Raw genomic sequence first — 20,938 nt, 5'->3', positions numbered from 1 at the left:
CAGAGTTTAAATATGTAAATATGGTGAAGGTACACATTAAATATGAAATATGGTGAAGGTATACATTAAATATGTAAATATGGTGAAGGTACACATTAAATATGTAAATATGGTGAAGGTACACATTAAATATGTAAATATGGTGAAGGTACACATTAAATATGTAAATATGGTGAAGATACATATAGAATAGATAGAAATGTTGTGAATGAATAACAGTCAAAGTGAGGAAGCATATTACATTTACTGAGGCACTCTAAAGCAGTTAGGGGAGGCGGTGGCCGAGTCAGTAGAGAGGTGGTGTGCTGTCTCATTAGACAAGTTCAGATTCCAGGTAAGGCAGCAAACAGTTTGATTTGAATGTCGATAAAGTAGATTTTACTGATCTACCATAAGACCCACCAACATGTAAAGACATCCCGTTAATACCAATACAGCCCTAACACCAATGGACTACGAGTGTAAGCGCTCAGGCGGTGACATGTAGAAGTATATGGTATTTACCAGGATTGCTGAGCCTCAGGGAACCGGCTTTAAAAGCCAATGCCTAGAGTCGGACGCATTAAAAAAATTTAATAAATAAATTAAAAAGTTTCTCAAGTCTTGCTACAGTACCAAGTCTTAGGGAAAGTAGTGTTCTCTGGGAATTTTAACCTGGTACTAATGTGAAGAGATATGAACCTTTAAATATCATCTGTTAGTGGATATGATACTACTCTTAATATCGACATATACAACGAAATTTGCAAACTCAGTAATAATACTGCGGGTTGATAAACGACATAGGATTGTTTAGAGCATCATCTTACGTGGGCTTTGGTAAATTGGGAGCTGTTCTTCCAGAAAATATATGTCGCTTGACTGTTCTTCCGTGAAGAATTATTTGTTGCAACGCTGCAACAGCAAAGTTTATACATATTGCTTTATTGCAGCCAAGTATTTAAAAGGCATACGCTGCTATATTCTCACAGTCAGCAAACTCTTAGCAAAAGAATATAAGGGAAAGGGATTCTGAGTATAGATATTATTTAAACGTAAATTTACAGAATTACCAGGTCAAAAGGCTGGTAATCAAGGTAAGGGGGCCATTAGTCATGAACAACGGGCTAACACTCAAGGTCAGGTAATTAGCAGTCACGATCCCAGGGAATTCGGGATGATGAACAAAGGATAAACAGAAAAGGTCAGTATGAATGGAACTTTGCAGTAAACAAACCTGTCTCAGGAAGCTTGCTTAATCACAGATGCTTTGGAAAATTGGTGGCCCTTGCCTCCCCTCAAAAAAAAAAAAAAATAATAAATAATAATAATAATAATAATAATAATCGCTGCTAACTCGAGGTCCTGGATGTTTCTTTAACTCACTCTTTAGGTGGGGTCTCCCAAGCTACACAAAATCGTCCAGCAGTATCAAGAAAAAATAAGGGAAGTGGTCATCATACTGGAAGAAGATGATGTAGATAAATGTGTATAGACAATTCAACCGCCATTAAAATAAACAGCCAGCTAATGCGAACTCTTGATTTTCCCTCGTGAACACGACTCGCAGCTGATTGGATGTCATATCCAGGTCCCCAGTTGTACTGTTATGTGAACATACACAAGAGGATAAAAATGACCGCGAGTTTAGTCGACACAAGACACCAACTAAGGCTCTTTCAGTTACTACCTAGGTGATCTAACCAATGCACCATGGAGTCCCCAAACCCTTACACATTAACTTGGCCTAAACTTATCACTCATTCATCTCAAATGATGAGCTGTAACAAGATATTAACACTAGAATATGAAGCAAGATACGAAGAAATGCAATGGCAGGGATACAGAGCAGTAGTAATGTCTTAATTTGCCACGGAGCTGTAACATGACATTAGAATATAGTGCAAATCACAAATCACAAAGAAATTCTGTAATAAGAGTATAGACCCACAGTACAGTTTTATTCTGTCACTAAGTTGTAAAAAGACATTAGTACAAAACACGCTGGCGTCACCAAGAGGAACCACGGAAAGGATATGGAGCCGTAATGCTGTCCCATTTTGCCACTGAGCTACAGAAAAGTGTCAAGTCTAAAATATGGTGCTAGTCGCGAAGACGTGTTATAAACAGGGTGTAGAGCCGTTGTATGTGGAATCAATTATTTTGTCGCAGAACTACGGGAAATAAACTGCAAACACAAAAATTTCCAAGTTAACTCTCTTGCACTACGGTATTCAGGCCGCAACCTAATGGTGTGGTTCAACTAACGGCAGAGGGCTGAAAAATATCGTTATTAACTCTTAGACTGTTAGAAATTTCCTTAGACTGATGAAATGTCTGGACGTGGATCTAACATTAATAAAATACCAACTGCGCCCAGAATAAGGTTAAGTTGGACGAACTAAAAAGAAAAGAAAAAAAAAGAAGGGTACATGACGCTTCATGTGTGTGTGTGTGTGTGTGTGTGTGTGTGTGTGTGTGTGTGTGTGTGTGTGTGTGTGTGTGTGTGTGCATTAATCCCTCAGGTAATTAGGGAAATATTGCCACAACGCTCCGTCAAATACACTAGAATTCTGCGTGTGTGTGTGTGTGTGTGTGTGTGTGTGTGTGTGTGTGTGTGTAGTGCAACCAAAACTGTAGTAAGGATTTTGATGAAACTTGGCAGGGTGGTCGGAACTGGGTCCCAGATGGGCCAGTTTCATTTTCACGTCGAATGATACTTTTTGGAGGGGCATTTTGACCCTCAATACTTGTCCCCATTGGTGTTACAATACGCGCATGTGGAAGAGGCGACGGAGCATTTCTGTGGAGTTTCATACATCTTTAAGCACACACACACACACACACACACACACACACACACACACACACACACACACACACACACACAGGGAGGGAGGGAGGGAGGTTATACATTTACACTCCGATGACTAGTACTTCATTGATGCTTAGAACAGAAGATTATATTCAACAGAAAATGGAGTTTTCTGTGATGGTGTTGATGGTTGTTGTGGTGGTGATAGTAGCTATGATGATGATGGTGATGCTGGTTGTAGCTGTGGTGGTGCTGGTGATGTTAGTTGTGGTAGTCGTGGTGATGGTAGTTATGGTGGTGGTGGTGGTGGTGGTAATGGTAGTTGTGATGGTTAGGGTGATGGTAGCTGTGATGGTGGTGGTGGCAGCTGTGATGATGGTGATGGTGGTAGCTGTGGTGGTGGTGGTGGTGGTGGTAGCTGTGATGGTGGTGGTGGTGATGGAGGTTGCTGTTCAGAAACTGTTCTCATCTGGGAAGTGCAATGCGGCCCGATAGAGCCGCGAGGCTCTCGTTGAAGCCTTGTAGAGTTGATCTGCCAATTCCCCTAACTTGCAGCATGCAATGTATGAAACAAGTTGTGATCTATCTATCTATCTATCTATATACCTAGGCTGCTTCCCCCAAGGAAAGGGAGGTAGCCGAGACAGGACGACACACTCCCCATTTACTCATCCATTCAAACACATTCATTCGCATCTTAGCCCCAAAGGGGAGAACGGACACATCCTCACCGCACCACACCGCACAAGGGTCAACTGCGCAATGCAATCAGTGACATCCGCAGCAGGGCCCGACAGCAGAACTGGTTTACCCCTGCCACATCATAACAGACCCATCACCTTACCCGCACCTGACCTGAGTAGCTGATCAGACCAAATACGGGAGAATATCCCCTTAGGGCTGCGTCATCACTTATTCATTCACAATTTCTCTCCATTTATTTCTGTCACGCACAGCCACTCTTCCTTGCTCAACAGACATCCCTCTCGCATCCAGCGCTCTCTTCACACCGTCCATCCATCCTATTCGTGGTCTTCCTCTCAGCCTTACACCTCTCACATGAGATCTAGTTATCTTTTTCACCAATCGCTCATTATCCATTCTCTCCATATGCCCAAAGTTGTGATACTGACACATAACCATTATAATATAGCGAGGAATTGACAGCCTATTTTTTTTCATCTAACGGACCTTGGCCACTTCAACAACCTGAAAATTTAGTCGTGGTTTCACGACATTCAGTGATTTTGGTTATAAGGTACGAATGAGTCTCCTTGGCTACCGTGATCTCTTCATTTTAACTAGGCATAAAATTGCCATCTCTCGTTTTTTAATGTTGTTCTTAAAAAAAAATAGCACAACAATATACTCGTACTACTAGACACGAGGAAGTTCTTTGGAAAGGATATTGAGCCGTAGTATTGTCTTATTCACCCGCTGAAATTCAGCTGCAGATGGACAAAAGTCTCAGCCTAATTAAAAATCAGTGAGCTAAAGTCATGTCAACACTCCCGCCAGAACAAACCTGGCTATCGACCGGGCTGAAAGGGGTCAGGGCTCTTCTTCAAGTAAAAATAAATGTGGTTTACTGAACTAGTCGTTCCACACTAAGCCATTAACTGAGCTGAAAGGAGTTAGGTATCTGTGTCAGGTTGGAACAATCTCAATACAGTAAACTCACCCCACTCATCCTCTTCCATGAAGCGAAAAAATACCCAGTTTGGTCTGGCTAGTATCTCCGGCTTGGTGAATGCTTCCCTCACCAGGTTCTGATCGTGGAGGAATAACATCGTCTGTGTTCCCATTCTCCATCTGTGGAACCAGTGCATCATCATCATCACCATCATCGTCATTATTATTATTATTATTATTATTATTATTATTATTATTGTCATCATCATCATCATCATTATTATTATTTATAACTGACTACACCAGTGGTAAATTATACTGTTTTTGTCGATATTGTTATTATTATTATTATTTTATTATTATTATTATTATTATTATTATTATTATTATTATTTCTTTCTTAAGAAGTAAATTGCTCGTATTCGCTCAATTTAAAACTTATGCTCATCATACTTGGCCATCAGTTCCCCAGCTGGCGGCTTCATATGACTCAGTATCATTCAGTTCCCAGTACTGGTTTCCCAGTTACATCAAAAAACCTATAAAACTAGTCTATTCGTGGATTTTCAGAAACCGCTAAAGGTACAGACTTGAAGTTTTTGTAGGACATAGCCAAGGTCAGGGAGAAGGTCTGAAATGACTATGGGCCCATTTGAGTCATTAGATTCTGAGATTTTCCAGGGGTCAATGGAGAGTAAGTTGGGCTCTGTCATTTTCCTCTGCGATGATTTCACTGCATTCACCTTCCCCCAGCGTGTTTCACATTCTTCTAGGGGATGCCCAACTACACCAGCCCTTCATTTCGAAGTGTTCACTACATGAAGGGCGTTGAAATAAGAAGGTTCAGCGATAGCTTGTCATGTGGTGAGTTTTTGAAACTGCTGATGGCAATTTCCATTTATTATTATTATTATTATTATCATCGTCTCGTTTATAAAGGTTCCAACATGCTTGCGTGAGTCAGCCATTGTCATTTAATGGCGGCTTTCTACGCTTCCCATTCTCTGGGAGCCTCCCTATTCAGTCCCTTATCCCAAAGGTCACACTCTATGACCTCGTCCCATATCATCTTTGCTTTGCCTCTTGCACCCCAACCCCCAGCTTTGACACTTCTCACTTACCGCACCCAGCTATCACGATCCAACCTCTCCACATGCACAAACCATCTCAATCTACCCCTCATCACAACACCAGTACACTTCAGTTCTATCCTTTCTCTCAACTCGCCAATCGTAAACTTAGCCCCCCCTCCCCCAGGCCTCACATTCAAGGACGCACTACACACCCACCTAATCATTGTCATTCCTGTACTTATAAGCCTACCATACGAATATCCTCTTCCTTTACTGCCTAGGTATGATTACCATACAGCAATACACTCCTAACACATGCCACATACAAAGATTACTAAGCACGGAGGAAGAGCCCTCTCGTAGTCGAGAAAGGCAATAGCTTCCTGAACTTCCTCCAACCACTTAATACCCCGGCAACAGAAATAGCTCCCGTCCCACCTCCAACACGTAACATGTCCCCTAGATAACAAAATCTTTCCATACACTCAAGAGACACCTGGGAGATCAGTAATTTCACGACTGACAATCTCTACATACTCTCCCTGATACACCGCCCACACAAAACCTGCTTATCACGAATACTGCACAAGATGAAGTTACTTCCCACACCCTTGCAGCAAACCGCACATGGCCACTCTTCCTTTGCTTTAGCAGTACCGCCACCAGATGCAGATATCATCACTTTGTTTTACCAGCATATCCTTTCAAACCCTTGTGCCCCATTCTGTCTCTCTATTTTCTAAATCTTTCCTCCTTCTGCCTTTAATTATCTGCAATCGACACCAAGTCATCAGCATACATCTCCCATGGCAGTCCATTTCTAGAATCGTCATTATGATCATCATCATCAGTAGCAGCAGGATTCTCTCTCTCTCTCTCTCTCTCTCTCTCTCTCTCTCTCTCTCTCTTTCTCCAGGTGCCGCTATACTGAGTGACAAACCCAAATTGTTTTCTGTAATCCAGGAAACAATTTACTACGTTGGATGGTCACCATATTAACCACATAATGTCTAATGGTCTAGTGGGATATGGCACTCCAGCCGGGTGCGGCCTGTAAATGTTTCCATCCGAGAGATGGTTGGGGTTTATTTCTCACGTAACGTCACTCAGAGACGAGTGAGGTTGGTCACCCTTGCCTTAAATATCGAGACTTAGCAGCCTTGCCCGGGAACCCTTCACTCCTAATGGGGCAGAAAAGAATTGGGTGATGGTTGGATGGATTATTGTTATCATTATTATCAGCCATCATCTGTCTTTCATTATCTGTCTATCTTTCTGTAAACCTAGGCTTTTCCCTCTAAAGGGGGGTAACCGAGACAGGACGACACACTCACCAGATTACTCATCCACACACACACACACACACACACACACACACACACATTTACTCGTATCTTAGCCTCTAAGGGGAGATAGGTCCACTTCTCACTGCACCATGCCGCATGAGGGTCAACTTCTCAGTGCAATCCAGTAACATCTGTAGCAGGGCCCGACAGCAGAGTTGGCTTACCACTGCCACATCATGATGGACCCATCTTCCCCGCACCTGACCCAATCAGCTGATCAGACCAGGTGTGGGAGAACATCCCGTAAGTGTTGCATCACCATTTATGCATTCACAATTTCTCTCTAGTCATCCCTATCACGCTCAGCCACTCTTCCTTGCTCTACAGACATCCCTCTTGCAACTAACGTTCCATCCTTCCTATTTGTGATCCTCCTCTCAGCCTTACACTTCTCACATCTGATCCAGTTTTCTTTTTCACCAATCGCTCTTCATCCATTCTCTCTATATGTCCAAACCACCGCAACACTCTCTCAACTCGATCAGCCATCTCTTGCATAACTCCAGTTCTCCTTTGCACTTCATCATTTCTTACACTATCCCACACTATCCATGGGTCACTCCACACATACTCTTCAGACACCTCATCTCCATTACATTCAATCTCTTCCTCCAAGCTACTCTCATAATCCACGTTTCAGCCCTATATAACACACTCAGTACCACTACTCCCTCATACAGCCTTCTCATTACATCCATTCTAAGTGAACGACATCTAAACACTTTTTTCATTTCTCTCAGCACCTTTCCTATTTATTCATTCTAAACTTCACCTCTACATCTATTCTTCCATCTACAGCAATATGTTACCCTAAATACGTAAAACAGTCTACCTACTGAAGCAAGTCATCATTCAATACTACATTCATCCTCCTACCATCTACCAACCTCATACACTTCATTATTTTACTCCTATTCTCTTTCACTTTCAGTTTCCTCCTTTCACACACCCTTTCAAACTGTCGCAATCTCTCCTCCGAATCAGCCACCAATCCAGTATCATCTGCAAACAGCAGCTGACTCAATTTCCGTTCTCTACCATCAGCATTCACCAGACTCAAACCTCTACTAATACTCTCGCACTCACTTCCCTTAGAACACCATCCATATAACTATTAAAAAGCCAAGGTGACATCACACATCCCTGCCACAGCCCCTTTCTTACAAGAGAGCAATCACTCACAGCATTTCCCACTCTTACATACACTCTACTATTTACTGTACATAAAAACTTTTCACTCCTCTTAACAACCTACCACCTAGTCCATACAATCTCAAAACAGTCCACAAAGCCTCCCTATCACTTCTATCAAACGCTGTCTCTAAATCCATGAACTCCCAAAACACAACCTTATCATCCGCCATATACTTTTCGCAAATCTGTCTTACAGCAAACACCTGAATCACACATCTCCTCTCTCTCTCCTTCTATAAATGAAATAACAATCAACCGTAACGCACATCATCACTATCATCGACCACAGCATGACCATATTAGGAAATTAATAGAATTTTTTTTCGGTAGGTTACGACGAAGGAATTTATGCTATGGATTCTCCTCTACATAACAAGAGGATATGCGCACTTAGACCCTCAACACATAGTACGACAAGGATGCCTCATAGCTCCAATGGCCACGACTTCAATCGTTAAGGACGTCATGAGTACTGAAATAAGTCTAGATTACTTGTATGAATTACCTACTTATCTAGACAATCTTGTGAAGCCTATGCGAACTCTGGACTTCATGATAGGAAGCTATGTTTCACAAGCACATAACACGAAGGAACTGAATGAAATAGTAAAGTTAGCGAAATGGAAACTAGAACAGGCAAAGTCAACTATGCTCATCATGATCCAAGATCTCCCATCTTATGGAACGGAGATACTGAGCGACAGGAACAACATCACACGTACTCGCCAAAAGCGCGGTTTGTTCGACCTGGGTGGCGCAGTTCTTGGGAACATCTTTGGATTGGCTACAGAGGATGACCTTAAAGAAATAAACAACAAATTTAATAAGATAGCTCAGGTACTAACATACCAAGATAAATTCATCACAGGACAGAACTCAGCAATGAAGACAATTGTGAAAAATCTGAAACAAGCAGAAAACGTAGCTCTCGAGAGTGTAGATAAAATAAATGAATTAGAGGGAAACGTTACTCTTTTCCAGCACTTCTCCATCATCACAGAACATATTGACACGATTCTACTACAATTAGAGAACACTAGAGATCGTTTCAGGTCACTTATGCAAGGAATTTCGAATGCTGGTGATGGCAAGATCACAATTGACTTTCCCAGTTCATGAGCTACGTCAGATAGTTAGTCAAGGCATACATAAACATAAATTGAAGCCGTTGTTCCGCAGTAGGGAATTTATGCAATATTACCCGTATTTAGAAGCAACACTAACACCAACATCAGTGGTAGTTCATGTACCATTCATCACTGAAGACCTGTTCACAGTATACCAAATACACCCCTTCCCCTATAAAAATAACAACACTTTGGTCATCATCAACATCAACACAGACACCGAACTCATCATGGTCTCCAAGAGACGGGACACTGTCACTTTCGCAAGTGAGTCAACGATTGAACGAAAGTGCCGCACATCCTTACATGCTGTCCATCTTTGTCCTGCGTACATTTTCACGTTTCAGCCTACTGATACAGTCCCTTGTGAAATGGCTATCATCAGAAATGACAATATTCATCATCATTGCAACTTCACTTTTCCTCCAGATAAACTTGTACACCATCAACGCATTGGACACTCACAGTTTTTTTTATTTCCCTCATAACACATCAGTTTACATAGTCTGTCCAGATATACCACCATCTCATACATCAGCATCAGGATTATACATAGCACCAGACTACTGTGCGGTATTTACACCAGCCATGTCTACTTTATCCACCATCAATCATTACGCCATTCTCAATCATACACACAAACATTTCCACCCACTGCCTGATATGAACTTAAACATGAGCACAAGTATTAAGCTGACTTCACCTAAGTTTGAAACTATGCAGCTGATCAATGAAACAATGAAGCCCTGGGAAGATTTGAGTTTGAGTATGTTCAACCCATATTATGTGTATAGCCCAGCACCTACTGTCTTTATAATCGTCTGCATTGTAGTTGCAGTACTGCTGTTCGCAATGCACAGAATGCATGCAAGAATTGCTAATTTGGAGTCATTATTTAGTGGGGGGAGAGTTAACATCACAGTTAACCACCCTGAATGAAGTGTATATATTTTGTATATAGTATTAATTATATATATATATATATAAAAAAAAAAAAACTACAAAGAAGAATGACCCATATATGGCAGACCAGTACCATTATCTTTAAATGAAATATTAATAACTCTTACCATAATCTTAATTTTAAACTATTTTTTATTCTTGCATGTATGCATTTCACTATAATAACCCAAGTACATACTGTATTACAGTTCAATAATTTACTTTAATGCATTTATTCAAATATGTATACAACTTGTTTAAAATGTAATATTACTGAATAATCACTATTTACTATGAATATTATATGTATACAATATTCATACAATTATGTTACTTTTACAATATTATGTATTTCACTTAATTAGCTTATAAGTTCATTATAATGTGTATATAATATATATTAATATGTTAGGACTATTAACTGTCGATGGTACGCCATTTTCGCATGACCGAGCAATGTATTGTAATTACAAATCATAATAGATAGATAGATAAATAGATAGATAGACAGCCCTATGCGAGCCTGGGAAAAGGAAATGAGCTTGCAAATTACACTGAGGAAAGCTGACGACAGCGGCCAGTAAAGAGATGATGCAGTTAGTTGTCAGCAAACCACCCGGGAACAAAGCCCTGGTGACCATACACACACATACACACATACTCACACACAGGCTTCTTAAACTTTCCATCCACAAGGAACACACGTGATACGTCTCCTGTTTCACCAGAATTTAGGAAAGAGAGCTCAGAAGGAGACAAGCCATACAAGAGGCAGGTAGCAGGGAGAAGGGCTTGGCGGATAGAGAGAGAGACAGAGAAAGCGAGACAGAGAGATAGCTAGCGGGACTGGACTCTATACTCCGCTCTGTGTGAGAGACTTGTTAATATTTCCAAGACAAATAAAAATAGTCCCATACTATTCTTTACCTCTCCTGTCACTGCATGACAAATGGGAAGCTACTCCAAGATATAAAAACCACTCGTCCACAAGTCTAATATATAGAAAACTCCACTACAAGTAACCACAAAGGAGTTACAAACTCTTTTTATGACACCTGAACAGAACCACATAGTCTATCAATGCTCTGTCAACAACCCTTCCACCCTCCTGTCTCACCCATGCATATGTACTTATATCTTTCTTTTCGAACAAGGCATTTCCAATCATCATCTCTCATTCAACACACATTATTATCATTCTTTCCCCATTATCATTTCATTCAGGCACACCTTGCATACCTGCTACACCTTCAACTGTTACAGTTCCGACTCTAGCATTGAGATCTCCCAATATTACCACATTTACATTTGCTCCAAAACTCTGCAGACACTCATCAACATCACTCCAGAATGACTCCCTCTCTTCTTCATTCCTTTCACTTCCAGATCTATATGCACCCACAGATACCCGCAGCTCACGTTCAAATTACGCTTTCACCCACATCAGTCTCGATGACACTTCCTTCCATTCAGTCACACACTGCTGTACTTCCGGGCTCAGTAACAAGCCATTTCTTCTCTCGCTTTTCCTCTGTCAACTCCTGATATCCTTATAGTCACACTTCCAAACTTAGATTCAACTTTCCCTTCCATTTTTGTATCAGTCAAGGCTAACACATCCAACTTTCTTCTCACAACCGTTCTCCCAGTCTCCTCCCATATAGCCTCAATCGTACTACATCCACAGACCCAATGTTCAGAGTTCGAGGATAACTCATTCCCTCTTCCCTTTCGATGCCCTGACTCACTGCAGGAACTGAAAATACAGAGGGGGTCCCTAGTCCCCTCACTCCGTCCATTTTAGTCGTCTTTTACAACACGAAGGGAATACGGTGGCAGAATCCTTCCTAACACAACCTGGTGGTAGCACCACCCTATAGCGCGGCCAGATTGTGTCTCCCGCCCCCCGCCACAGGGGGGATAGAAAAAGATGCAGCAAATTATTCCAAAAGCAGCAGCAACTGAATTTTCTTGCTATTACCATTACTTTATCACTGTCATCATCATCATCATCATCAGTCATTCATCGTTGATAATTATCATCATTATCAGTCGTACATCGTTAATCATTATCTTCACAACTCTCGTCTTCGACGTGCACCGCAAGACCAGCCATTAAAAATGCAAAAAAGTAATCTATGGAACCATCAGCTGGGTTATATATCTTCACTCTGTAAAGTCAGCACCAAAATTTACATGACAGATTTACTTTATAAAGTCTGTGGAGAGAGAAACAGAAGAGACCGAACTTTTGGTGCCCACTGCACATCCAAGGTTGCTCAATGGTGGTACAGTTGCTTTCCGATCTGTGTGTACCTTGAATCTGGTGGACGTATAGCTGGTGTTATGTCCTTTCATATGTTTGCACCCTGTCTGTCCATATGAATGACGTATACAGACTCTATTGCACATAAACACAGCCATACGACCAAGGCCGTCCACACGGGGGAGGTGGGGTTTGACCCCCCTCCCTATTTGGAAAGAATGAAAAATTCAGATGAAAAAAATTGCAAAAACCCAACTCATTAAATTAATTTAATCCTGTTAAGAATGTTGCGAGATAGAAATATAATAGAAAAAGAGCTAAAAAGACTCAACCTCTCTGAAGTGCCCTAACTTCCAAGGTGCTCCAACCATTGATATCCACATTGCTTTCTCTTGCAAGGTTCTGTAGAGTTCAGTAGGTAAATTACCCTCAATGAGTGCCCTTTTAGTACTTTAGTCAGCTACAGTACCTAAATTTAACGTATTGCGTTACTTAGTTTGGTGGGTAATTAAGGCTCTCCGATCGGATTGAGATTGTGCAGGTTTACATCCGAGGGATAGTTGGGGTTTACTGATCACGTAATACCACTCAGGGAAGAATGAGGTTGGTTACCCTCAACTTAAATGTCAGTAGCAACTTGCCTAGCCCCTGGCTCCTACGCTCCTCATGGGGCAACACAAGATTAGATGATGAATGAATGAATGAATGAAATAAAGTGAATAAACTGTTACGATTTTATTTTTCAACCCCCCTCCTCTTTCAAAACTCCAGCGCACGGCCCTGCAGATGACCCTTCCACTGTCGCATGCGTCGCTTTCACTACAGACACCCCTCATGGTCCTGGAGAGGAATTTCGTTATGTGGTGGCACCGATATGATCGGGAGATGATGTTGCCTGATTATGCAAACATTCCTCAACTTCCTTCGTGTCCTCCTTATCCCTCAAAAGGACGATTGTGAACTTCGAAATAAAGGCAACTTCAGCCGACAGTCCACTGGGCTCACATTTCAGATATAACTGGGGCTACAGCTAATACTACTGCTGCTATATCCTATCCTAATTCGTACTTTGCCAGGAAACGGCAATGTTATTTCTGGCTTTCACTCTCCCTCCGAGAAGAGAGAAAGGTTTAGTGAGCTCTGGGCCACGAATTATCTACGGTATTTATTAATTTATATATCCATTGGCTGACGGCCCACACATCTAAAGGTGTTTGTTGTTCCTACTCAGGAGCGACCCACGCCAAGTTTGTGTACACTGGTAAACAAGATCGTCTAAGGAAGCGTGAATTGAATAAGCCATATACTTACGCTTGTACTGCCAGAAAAATAAAACTGTCTGGAGACAGCAAGAATATAACAAATTCAAGCTTACACTCACAGGTAAATGTGACCGGTTAGAGGTAGCAAAAATATATCAAACCCACACTTATAAGATAAATCCTCCTCCAGGACACCGAATGTGTCAAGCCGTCTCTGTACAATCTTTACTCCTGCGCAGGGAATGACTTTGTGAAAAGATCTTATTCACCTCTGTATGGAGTACCACTTTCGTGAGGTGGGGGGAGGGGAGTTCACTACATACAGCCTTTCTAAACAGGGTGATGTCAAAGGTTTTTCTTCTCACGAACTCTCCTCTTAGCGACTCCATTCTCTCTCTCTCTCTCTCTTTCTCTCTCTCTCTCTCTCTCTCTCTCTCTCTCTTCGCCCCCGTACTGCATTTTTATCCCACTACCATCGCCATTTCAATGGCCATAGTTCTTCCGGACTGTTTACTTGCATTTCTCCTCCATTACGGCGGGCGCGTTACACCCGTCTGGGAATGCACCCTCACTGCATTTCTCTCCATCTATCTAATGGAAGAGTTGACCGATACTCTTATTCAGTCATATATGAAACAAGTCAGCTCTGGGACTGTCTTCCCCAGTCTGTATTTCCCTCTTCTTATGAGCTTCAGTGTCTTAAAAGCAATGTGTTCAGGCATCTCAAAGTGACTATTCGATGTTGGTGTTTTTTTTTTCCTTCCTGAAAATAAACAGTTGCAGACTTATAGCCTTTACTTTTCTCTTCATTGCATTACTTAAAAAATACAGGTAAACAAACTTGTCTGGAGGTTGCAAGACCTTGCTTATACACCCAGGTATAGAATATTGTCTGGAGGTAGTAAGAAAGTATAACAGACCTACATTTATACTTACATGTAAATATCTCCATGCTTCTTTCTCAAATCGTCCAATTGCTCTTGAATGCTCTTAGTAGTAAGGGGGATATAGCCGACCAGAGGCAGACCCCACCTGCCTGATGGAGAGAAGCAGAATAATACTTTTATATTTGTTGACGGCGCACGGGTCTTAGGGCACGTCCACACGCGTCCTCGAACATGTGTTGACAACACAGTTGGCAACATGTTTGGAAACATGTATGCAGCAGTATTTTGACAGATGAATGTAAATTTGTTTCGGTGCAGCTTCTAACCTACTGGCACCAGAGGTGATGGCATAAGTGTATACATACGAGGGAGCTGAGACTTCACCATAATGTTGCCAACATGATCTGGTCGCTGCTGGTCGATTTGTAGCTTGTTCGGAATTGTGTTGTTTACATGTTACCAGCACTTGTTCAACCACACGTTTGGACGTGCCCTTAAACTCCTTCGATGCACACTCAGCTGAATAAAATAGTCCGGCGATAGCAAGAATATTCTTTTAGAACTCCCAGTTGAATACAATAAATTTGCGTTCATTATATTACTAGACTTGTTCAGATCATGACAGGTTTAATGGTATAGATACTGACTCTTTCAACAAGGATATCCCAAGGAGCTTGTGATGGGTTGGGGGAACATCAGTTTTGACCAACAGGCTACACATTACCGTCATATCTGACCAGCTAATGAGAATTATATATATATATAAAGTTATTGAACGTGCTTTAGAAAATTTATCTTTGTTTACTGAGGAATGAAAATAGATCATTAAAAGCAAAACTTTTAATTTATTTTGCTATAGCCTTTGGGGCAGAATATTTCAAGCTTTCACCTACGCATATTAAACATAATTATCCATTTTTATATACTCCTTAGTTTCTGTTAGTATTGCACAAAACAATCAGTACTGATATAGTCCTTCCTGCTGGACCTAACGTTAAGTAAAACTTAAGTACGGTAATTGATTTTAATTTAATTGAGGGATAACCAAAACTTATATATGGTACAGTAAAACCAATTAATTGAGTTCCGTGTGGATTTTTATCTGCAGACTGGGTTAAACTAATACCAATATTGTCATCTTCAACAGCAACTTCATTCCTATTCTGACCAACAGTATGTACTTTTTATCAACTCTGAGCCAAACACTGGGGATGTGATCCTCTTACCCCCCACCAGATCGGGCCATCCCTGACTCTCACCTTTCTATTGTAAACACAGTCCAGTTGCTTGAGAGACAAAAGGATAGGACTGTGTTCCACTTGAATGCCAAGATGTTCAACTTTTATACCAAGTAAGTCATCTTGTATGCCCGAACGTGCATCATGCACGTCAAAACATTAAATCTGTATGCCAAACTGTCCAATACGTATGCCACAAGTTAAACTTATATACCATTATGATTATCATACTTGACAAAATGCTAAACTTGTTTGGCAACATGTAGTCATTATTACAAGCAATGTCTTGGCATTAATTGCATTTAATTGTGCAACTGTTCCACACATGACTTTCAGAAAATGTGGATTAGGCTAAATCCTTGCCCTCAATTTTCATGGGTACTGGAAGCACAGAGCGCTGTAATGCTTTGCTAGAAGTGTGTTTGTATGTGTTTGAACAGGATAATTCAAAGATTTTATCAGATTTTAACCAAACTGAGTGAAAATGTTGGGCATCAGCCAAGGAGAAAATGCAGTGCTTTTGAAACCGTGGATAAAACATTAATGTCAGTGAGCAAAGTCTGCTTAAACAGTTTTCATCCGAATTATACCAAACGTGATGGAAGGGATAAGAATGAGATAAAAACAGCGGGAGTCAGTTTTCAGAACTATCAGTCAAAGCTCGTCATGTCATAGGGCAAGATCAAATATCGTCCATGTGCGTCTGTGTATGAAATAAAAGTTTTGACAAGATCTGGACCAAATTTGGTGGAAGAGTCGAGGGTCAGCCAGAGATTGACTTATTTGTTGAGAACAGTAGGTCAAAGGTCAAGGTCGCGCGGCAATGGCAATGGGAGCATTGACAAACTGAGGAGCTGCCAGTGATTACCGGGTAATTTAATTGGGAAATTGGTCAACTCTTAACTCGTACAGTAACATATTTTCTAAAATCCCTTCCATGATATTTAATGATGAAAATGTATAAATTCTTCAGTACCGTAATCACTGGTTATTACACATCTTTTCTATACCGTATATGATTTATTGAGTAAAATGCTGCAAAACAGTTCCTAGAATGGATAAAACGACAATAGTCCGTTAGCATTCGTCACATAATATTAGAAATCTTGCTGCATGTTTAATATGAAACGCTTATCATATAGTTATCAGAGAGATTAATGTTTTCTCTGGCAAATGCTGAAGAGAAAGTATCGACTATTAGTAAAAAAGAAAAAAAATATCATGAAGTCGAATTCATGTGAAGACGAAACCGTCAACTGAAATCGCAAGTACCTATGTTTCCCGGATGACAACAACACCAACAGCAAAACCTGGTGCCTAACAGCTTCATCTGATCCCTATTAATATTTTGCAGTCAAACGACTTTATGTTAGTATTATATATAGGCATATACTGTATGTCTGAAAACTTTGATTAAAAATTATTAATAATGACGCAGCTGAGAATGTAAATAATCACTTTATGCTAAGACCAAATTTTGTCAGGAGGTTTAGACGGTACATTAGGTTAGTTTTGTGATTCCCTTCAACTTTACCAGATTGACGCTTTTTTTCCTCATTTTATTGAGAAAGTTCATAAAAATATATTCATGAACAAAGTGGTAAAGGAAACACGTACAAAACAGCAGTTTAGTTGACTGTGCTTTTATTTTCCAATTTAAGTTACTTGGTAAGAATTGGCAACTTTTGGAGTTTGTGAATGCTCCCATCTAAACAGATTTTATTCACTTTAGATGAACTCGGTAGAAAGATTCAGAATGAGGGACGAAAGAAAAGGATTCGATTTTGGCAACAACCAGTAAGAGGTCAAGGTCGTAAGGCAAGGCCATTGATCAAAGTCACATTGCAAGCTCATTAAACTAAGACCAAACTTAGTGCAATACTTGAGGATAAGGCAATGACAAAAGGATTCGAGTGTAAAAACACTCAGTATGAGAACAAAATCACAAAGCCAGGTCACAGTCTGGCCTGTTATGTCCAACTATGAGCAAAATAACAAATACAGTCTTTTTATGACTTGGACAAAACCTGGTGGAACGACTTAGAGTCAGCCATGGGGTGACCTATTGTTTTGAGAATAAGAGATCATAGGTCATAATCATACGGAAAGATGAAAAAAAAATCCATTTTAGGCCAACTTTGGTGAAGGATTTATATTAACGCGTGGATAATGGGATAAATCTTCTGAGCTGTTAAAGGTCAGGGTCACAGGGCAAGGCCAAATGTTTGACACTTCAGTGAACAGATTTCGTTCGACTCGAACTAAGGTTAGTACAAGGACTAAAAGGCAGCCAAGGGCGAAGAGATTTGGTTTTAAGAACAACTTGCTGAGAGGATATTGAGTCACTTTCTGTTTTCAAAAATGTGTCATAACTCGGGAACCGGTGGCCGGATTGGACTGAAAATTGCTCTATACCTCAAGCTAGAGCATTTTAGCGGTACCTTACTCTAACAAAAATTTGCGCTACATGCACCTTGTTTGCTGTGTTATTATAACAAACAAATCAACAAACCAACAGAAATCGGATCATTATAATATAGAGCTTATAATATACCACTATACTATACCACTATAATATACCACTATACTATAGGAGCCTAAGGAGGGGGGAAGGAGATGTAAGAGATTGATAAACGTCTCTCCTCTCTTGTGTCATGCTGGTAATTTCAACGTCGGCCCAAGGACGAATCCATCCCTTGCACTGAAGGCAAATACTAAATTTGAAACAAAAGGTCAGAAATGAGTCATAACTCGGGAACCGGTGGCTCGATTGGCCTGGAAATTGTTTTATTCTTCAAGTTAGAGCATTTTAACGGTACCTTGCTCCATCAAAAATTTTGCGCTACATGCACCGTTTTTGCTGTGTTACGGTAACAAGCCAACCAGCCAACAAACATACAGAAATAGGATCATTATAATATAGATAAGGTCAAAGTACAAGGTCACAAAGCAAGATCAACTGAGTTCTGATATGATCTGAACCAATTGGTGGAGAGTTTAAGAGTCAGATGAAAACTACGTAAATAATCAATTTACGACCTCTTGTGCTCATAATCAATGAGCACAAGAGGTCGAAGGCCAGGGTCACAGAGCAAAGCTAAAATCTCGGCTGTTAGTCTAACTGTAAAGCTTGTTGCTTCAGACTATACTGTAGGTGCACCTTGTATTTACGTGTTATCTAAAGACGATTTTATTCAGCTCAGGAAGGAATTTTAATTGAATGGGTTAGATAGTCTCCATTAATCCAAGATTAGAAGGAAAGCTTTAAATGAACATGTTACATGTAGCCTCTGTTAACCCCATTCCACCAAGAGGGCCTTGTATGTGTGAGGAATAATACAATGGATTTCACCTAACCTCACTTAACCTATCTTAACCTGAACTGAACTCACCCAACCTTACAGAACCAAACCTTACTAACCTAATATAGTTCAACTTCACCTAACCTGACCACACCCAACCTAATATTACCTATCTTGACCTCTCCTAACTGAACTTCATCTAACTTGACCTAACCTAACCTAACTTCACCCAACTTAAGCTAAACTAACCTTACCATACCTAACCAAATCTCCCGTCACCTAACCTAACTTAAACTAACGTATCTTGATCTAACTTAACCTCACCTACAACATGACATATCCCATCTGACCTAACTTCACCTAACCTGACCTAATGTAATCTAACCTAACCTAACCTAACCTAAACTAACCTAACTTAACTTCACCCAGTCTAACCTAATATAACCTTACCTGAACTAACGTAATCGCAACGCTTAATCTAACATACATAACCTGACCTGACTTTACCTCACGTAGCCTAACATAGCGTAACCCAGCCTAACACGTAAGACCTAACTTCACCTATCCTTACCCAACCCCAACCCACCTGATCTAACCTAATGTAACTTCACCTCATCTGATTTAGCTTCACCTGGTGGAAGTCCTGAAGGTTTCTTGAGGAAGGCGAGCCACAAGAGCAGCATCAGCGCACCCCACAGCAACAACTCCACCACCATCTTGATCCAGCACACTCACTCGAACTCTATATAACTCCTAAACACAGCGACTCCGGTGCACACCAACGTCGCTGGTCACTGACTCTGTTCTTCAGTTTTCTCTGTCCACTTTATAATGGTCTGTACTTCCTCTCTATTTGTCTTGAATGATGAGCTGGAAGAAAAGGGTAACACTAAAATATGGAGCCAGTTACGATTCAGTGATATGAAAAGAGTGTTGAATCGTGGTAATGTTTTTAATTATTTTCCTATCACTGGGCCTGTAACAAGAAATAACACTAGAATACGTTATTATCAGAAGAAAGTGTTTTGGGAAGGATGTAAACCCATAATATTGTCTTATTCTTGCTGCTTTTAGAGCCCTTATTTAGCTTAGCAAATACTTTTATGATCTGAGTTAAATACGGCCTTCATAAGCCCACTGTATTACTAGGGGCTCTCCTAGGAGGAGTTAAAATACCTAGTGGAATCATGGCCAAATTTAATGTACGCCAGAGGACTGACGGAGTTAAGATGGACGATGTGTCGCATTTTAAATGGTTTCGGAGATTCCTTAACATTTCTTCATTAGCTATGTGTTCACCACATCACACCTCGATATCCTTTAATATTACTGATGCAAACCCTGTCGATATAAAAATGATATAAACAACGTGCGGGTGTACAAAATGTTAAATTGTAAGTTGCAAGATAAAATCGCCAAGGGAGGGATGCTTCAAAGCCTAGTAGAACGCAGTAACCCACCACTGAACGACTCCAATGGCGACTTGGTACTCCACTGACCCCATCACTTAACTTATTGTCACTGTGGATGGAGATAAGAACTGATAATTCTGTACTGTGTACTCTGACACACAACCCAGTATGATTCTCTCTCTCTCTCTCTCTCTCTCTCTCTCTCTCTCTCTCTCTCTCATCCATCAAAAATCTACAACTTCTTTCTTAATCTTTGAGTTATTACTTATTGTTATTTTGTCTATTGGGGCTAGCAATTTTGTTTACAGTAATAATTATGTACAACAATTATATACAGTTATATACTGATCTGGATTCCCTCACACTCTCCTCTTTGTTCTGAGTATATGAATACAGAGAAGCATTCGTGGATATCAGCAAGTTCATTATGTACTGGTATCTAAAACAGCTTTCCCAGTTGTTG

General features: G+C 40.6%; 1 protein-coding gene across 1 annotated transcript in view; it reads right to left on the bottom strand.

The window, feature by feature from the left end:
• Positions 1-19,801, bottom strand: part of LOC145398652 (cytochrome P450 2L1-like) — a 126,502-nt gene extending 106,701 nt beyond the window's left edge. The window contains exons 1-3 of the mRNA XM_080271458.1: positions 19,695-19,801; positions 14,573-14,672; positions 4,476-4,606 (exon numbers count right to left, since the gene is read on the bottom strand). Of these exons, the coding sequence (XP_080127584.1) occupies positions 4,476-4,606; positions 14,573-14,672; positions 19,695-19,779 (316 nt within the window). The 5' untranslated portion in view covers positions 19,780-19,801. The remainder of the gene's footprint in view (positions 1-4,475; positions 4,607-14,572; positions 14,673-19,694) is intronic.
• Positions 19,802-20,938: the final 1,137 nt, after the last annotated feature.

This window comes from Coenobita brevimanus, chromosome 46 (assembly GCF_032717465.1).
Source record: "Coenobita brevimanus isolate Jiangsu-jjx chromosome 46, ASM3271746v2, whole genome shotgun sequence".
NCBI lineage: Eukaryota > Metazoa > Arthropoda > Malacostraca > Decapoda > Coenobitidae > Coenobita > Coenobita brevimanus.
The sequence above is the reverse complement of the archived record's forward strand: the minus strand, read 5'-3'. Positions and strand labels throughout refer to the sequence as shown.